This window comes from Cyprinodon variegatus, unplaced genomic scaffold (assembly GCF_000732505.1).
Source record: "Cyprinodon variegatus isolate N-32 unplaced genomic scaffold, C_variegatus-1.0 Scaffold510, whole genome shotgun sequence".
Classification (NCBI taxonomy): Eukaryota; Metazoa; Chordata; class Actinopteri; order Cyprinodontiformes; family Cyprinodontidae; genus Cyprinodon; species Cyprinodon variegatus.
This window is the reverse complement of record NW_015150963.1, coordinates 440,561-445,985: the sequence shown is the minus strand read 5'-3', so window position 1 is coordinate 445,985 and position 5,425 is coordinate 440,561. Positions and strand designations below refer to the sequence as shown.

The 5,425-nt window shown below is 36.7% G+C and overlaps 1 protein-coding gene across 1 annotated transcript in view; it reads left to right on the top strand.

Moving 5' to 3' along the window:
- The first annotated feature begins 1,240 nt into the window (after positions 1–1,240).
- pld3 (phospholipase D family member 3) overlaps positions 1,241–5,425 on the top strand; it is a 15,089-nt gene continuing 10,904 nt past the window's right edge. The window contains exons 1-4 of the mRNA XM_015390763.1: positions 1,241–1,425; positions 3,593–3,653; positions 4,073–4,120; positions 4,196–4,353. Coding sequence (XP_015246249.1) covers positions 3,627–3,653; positions 4,073–4,120; positions 4,196–4,353 — 233 coding nt within the window. The 5' untranslated portion in view covers positions 1,241–1,425; positions 3,593–3,626. The remainder of the gene's footprint in view (positions 1,426–3,592; positions 3,654–4,072; positions 4,121–4,195; positions 4,354–5,425) is intronic.

The window sequence follows — 5,425 nt, the reverse complement described above, 5'->3', positions numbered from 1 at the left end:
GACGGATAGGAAACTTTGAGTCAATCTGACTGGATGATCTGATCTGATGAACTGTAAAGTGCCTTGAGATTACATGTGTTGTGAATTGGCGCTATAGAAATAAACTGAACTTAATTGAATTAAGAGATGCCGTGACTCTACTTCAAGCTCCCGGAAACAAGGTGGAGCTCCTCAAAGTGAGTCCAATGGCGGAAGATTATTTGTTTCATCTTATTTGTTTCATTTAAATGTTGGCATCTTGGTCTTTTGGCCCAGGTTCAAATCCTTTCACCACAAACGAGGGTCTAAATCCACTGAACCAATAACTGTTTTGTGATACTAATGCCAACTAAGAAGTGTAATGGTTTCTACGTCTTTACCCTTTTGATGTTGGGTGGATTAAATATATTTTAAAGCTTTTTATGATTTTTTTTTACTCCCTCTCACTCTTTCTAGATCCGTTTCTGAGAAGAATAACGACAAATACATTTTTAAAAGTCCAGTTTCAACTTGCTACGTTGTATTTTTGGCTGGGTAAATATTTTATAAATACCAGCTCTCATTTTTCCGAAAGTAAAGTTTTATTCTGTCAACTTTTCCGCGAACTGTAATTTAATAAGAAGCGCAACAATGTTCAAGTCCCGTGAAACAGCGACCTCATGCGGTGAAAGTAATACTGTGCACGCCTGAGGTCGTGTTACGTCACCCTGGCGGACAAGTTCCTCTCCTGGGTGTGGATAGATATTAATGTTAGTTTTAGTATAATAGAAATAAAGGGTATAATTAAACAAACAAAAAAAGATATGGAAAGATGAAAAGTAAGGAATGTGGTTCTATAAAATCCAAAAGAGAATTGGACAAATGAAAGGAACAGAAAGGAACAGATGAGATAATTATTTCAGGACACACAGGATTGAATAGGTCATTATTTTTTAATAGGGAAACATCAGACAGGGAAATGTGACTGTGGGGAAGATGAGACAGTGGAACATGTTATTTTGAGTTGTAGGAATTATTTTAATCAGAGAAACAAGTTAGTTAGAAGACTTAGTAATATGAAAATTAAACTTGATATTGTTGATTTACTGCAAACGGAATCAGGGAGCAGAGGATATCAGGTTATATTTGAGTTATAGTTTTTTTGTTTTGTTTTGTTTTTGGCATGTGGTCCACACTCCTTACCAGCTGGTGGCGGTAATGCTCACCTAACGTTTTTGCCATCCACCATAAAAAAATTCAAGAAGAAGAAGTTCCTCGCCTGGTCATGTGACCTCCTACCCGGGTCTACGATGAAGCTATCTCCAAAATAATAGCAGTTTAGCGCTAAATTTCAGTGTTTTGAATGTGATATGAGTCAGTCAGGCATTGAACTGTTGTTATGTTTAAGGTTTATACCGAAACGCAGTTCTAGCAGGGATTTTAACTGACCTGGGTGAACGATTACAGGTCAGTTGGTGTTTTTCTAGTGTGTTTAACTTTCCATTGTTTTGATCCGTCAGCAACTTTCAGTCTTTTCTCCTAACAGCGAGACTTTCCTCCTCAGTAAAATCCGTTCTTTCTTTTTATGCCGCAAATCTTTTCCTGTTTTAATTTTTTTGTTTGTTTGTTTTTTTGCTATATAGCTTATCAACAGGTGCTTTTGGGGTTTTTCAGTGTCCTATTTCCCTCTTGACTCATTGTAAACAAAACATTAGTGGTAGTGTGAAGAAACAAGAAAAGTTTGGGATTCTTTTGAAAAGATGGAAAAAATGAATGAAATGAAAAAAAATGACTAAATTGTACAGAGATCTGTTCCAAACGAAATTTATTTTTGTTTTACACTGGTGTAAACAAAATGAAGAAATAAAATCTAAGTCTAAAAGTTCAAGGATCACAAAGTCCAGACTTATAAAAACCCTGTATGAATGAAGAAAATGATTAATTCATTAACTTTAAGAAATAAAACAAAATTTTCAGTCCTTTTAGAGTCAATACACACCTTAACATGGTCCTACTCCTGCCCCTCCCCCACTGGTTGCTGTGCACTGCCAGCCCGTCGCATAAACATTGGAACCTACTGTAAAACTCAAGATGTGGAAATGTAAAACTATGGCTCTTGAGCTAGCTAACTCACCAGCTAATATCAGTTTGATATATCTTCCCTCTTACTCTGGACAGGTTGGAATACCATTATCCTTTTTTGATCTAAATTGATGAAATTTAGTTAATCAACAGCAAAGAAAAAAGGAAAATAAAAGTATAGAGTTATTGACAGAATTAACATAAGATTTTAAACGAATCAAAAAGTAAAACAAAGATTTTACTGCACAATAAAACTAATTCAAACCTCAGATTATAAAACAATGTGTAGCTACAACCCTCGCATACTTAGTTTAAAGATAAAAAAAAAAAGCTTAAGATAAAAAAAAAAAAAAACAGAAACCTTTTTAAAGAAAAGATGTAAAATCAGTTGGGGGAAAAAAAGAATTATTCAGCACAATGATGATGTTTACTTGAAAACTAGGACCATGTTTGGTGTAGTTTTTTTCTTATAGCAGAGTTCATATTTTTTTGTTATTATAAAATTAAAATCAGATAATGAATAGTTGTTAATGGTAATATGTTTCTTAATACTATAATATTTTATCATAGTAGGAGTAAATTATTTCCTGTTAAAAGGGTGTTTTTCCTCTCCACTGTCGCTACAAGCATTGCTTAGTGTGAGGGATTGCCTACGAGTCAATAAGTCGTTGCAATCAACTGGTTTTCCTTAGATAGAAAACTTTGAATCAAACTGACTGTATGATCTGGTGAACTGGGAAGTGCCTTGAGATGACATGTGTTGTGGTTTGGCGCTATAGAAATAAACTGAATTTAATTGAATAAAGTGTTTCAGGTTTAAACAGAAGCAGTTGGACCATTTAATGTTTTAGTATAAGTAGTATAACACTAATACTTTAGATGGAGGTTATAAAGTTATGTGGAGCCCATTATGTACCCTGTCTACTTGAGGTAAATCCAGACACATTTATTAGTTTTTTGTTTTTCCGGCTTATTGAGCCCACTGAGCTGCATGCTGTGTTCATGTGCCAGTAGAAGCGATCGGTCACATGATTCTCTCTCTCGTGACTCTGCCCTCTCGGTGATTTCACAGCATTAGCAGACCTGATTGCTGCTGTCAGCATCCAAACTTCCCCTCCTCTCTCATCATGGGTTGATTTCAGCTGAAAGTTGTTTTTTTCCCACCCATTTAGTGAACTGATGATTAGTGTTGAGTTTGATCCTGAGCAGCACGCAGAGCTGCGTGTCTTTGTTCTAAAGTTGAGCCGTGCAGCTGATGGTCTTTAGGTTTAAACGGCTGGAAGCTTCTCTTTGTCCTGTTGTTAGAGGTTAGTGTTTGAACAGGAGACATGACTCCATCTGAAGGCGCTGTTCTATTAGCGGCCAGCTGAAGCCTTAAAAACTATAAATACTGAACGGTATCTTCTGTTAGTCCAGACAAACGGTTGCTTCACCTTGTTCTTTTTTCTAATCTGGTTGTCATCACTGGCTCTGAGTTTCACATCTTGAGCCTGATCGCCTGATGTTGTTCAGATGGAAAACTGCGATTTATTTTCTCCATGTTTGCTTTTAGAGTCGCAGAGGAACATCTCACTTCGTCTGTCAACATGAAGACCGACATCCCCTATAACCAGGTCAGTGAGCCATTTTTTCCCTCTTTTTAAAATACTGTTTTTCATATAACATTAATCCTGATGACTGTTTATGATTAGTGCCTTGATCTGTGTCAATAAGCGATTAAATAACTTTAACATACTAATAATTTTGTGTATTAATACAGCAAATGAAGCTATTTTTTCTTGTTTCTTTCTGTTTTCCTTATGTGTTAAAATACTTTTATTGGGTCACTGTTTTACAGCGAGCCAAAGCAGGAAGTAAAGTGACAATTGAAAGGGATTATTGGAAGTTTCACTCACATGTTTACTTCTCTAAAAAAAACCTGCAGAGCCGACTGTATATATTAAAAAAAAAAAATCAGTTGCAGATTTTAGTTTCAGCAGCCATAATCTGTTTGATATGAAGAGTTGAGCACTAACTGTGTGAATGTGTGCAGTTGGATGCAGAGGGAAACAAGCAGGGATCGTCCCAGAGAGCCCAGCTGGTACGTTTCAACTCATCTTAAGTCTGTTGTTTCCACTCAGGACTAAATGAATAAATCCATCCGTTTCTCCGTTAGTGCTACAGGTGTTTGGTCGCCCTGGCCTCAGTGGCCTGTGTGCTTCTCGCTGCTGTAGCCATCTATAACTTCCTGACCGCACCAGCCTCCTCCTACCATCCTGCCCTCGTCTCCTCTGGCCTCCAGAAAAAGATGGAGTCCTGTTCAGATCCCTGCAAGTAAGCAAGCCTCTGCTTATTCCTGGTTTACACACCGCACACTTCGTCCCATTTATAGATTTACATTGGAAGGGATCTGAATCATGCATGGGAAATATAAGAATACATGAGTCGGACCCTTTTTTGATGCATATGTTGTTAAACAGATTCGATTATTCAGCTCTGTTACAAACCTTTTATAGAGTCTAGAGCAGAGATCTGTAAGCTTTTATATCCAAAGAGCCTTTTTCTCCCCCGAGTCCGACTAGGTAAAAGTCATTTAGAGCCGCAAAATATTAAATGACTATTTAATCAAATACCATCTATTATTTTTATTAAGTATCTGTCGTAGTGAATCTGGTGTATCTTAAACAATCAAATGTTTATTGGTATTTCACCTTTTAAAATAATGATAAAACAAATAATTTCCAAGCTAATAAATAGAAAAATGACTCTAAAAGCATATTTTTATGTAATTCTGATGTGGAAATTCAGTTCAAATATTCTTAATAAAAGCAACTAAAGCTCCTAAGCCTGGTGTTTTTTAAACAAAGTATATTAGTTAGCTCTTTATATCATTTATAGCCTAAAGAGCAGCTCTGGAGCCACATGTTGCAGATCCCCAATCTAGGGGAATAAGAGAACTGCTAGATCAAGGTCAGCATGAAGAGGATTTATTTAAACAATATGAAGTTTTCATAATTGGGAAAAAAAAAAACAGACGCAGATCTCATCAGGGTCTCCAAGGCCAAAACGATGCGCATTCTGGCTAAAAATACAAATCACTCTTACGGGATTAGATAAAATAACAGTACCTGAGCTCCCTGTCTAGCCACAAAACAGGAGAAAACTAAGTGGAAGAAAATGACAGAGAACCTCTACAAAGCTTCCAATCCACCAAACAACTTTAAAGAATCTAGCATAGTAAAGCAGAGCTATTCATCCACAGAATAAAGCAGAGCTGTCAGCTAAAAGCTTTCTCTCCAAATGGCTAAAGGGAAGTATGTGGTATTGGATGACTGAGGCTTTAATGCAGTCCACTGATGAGGTGATGGAGTTCAGCTGTGCACCAGGAGCTTAAGATCTGCAAAAC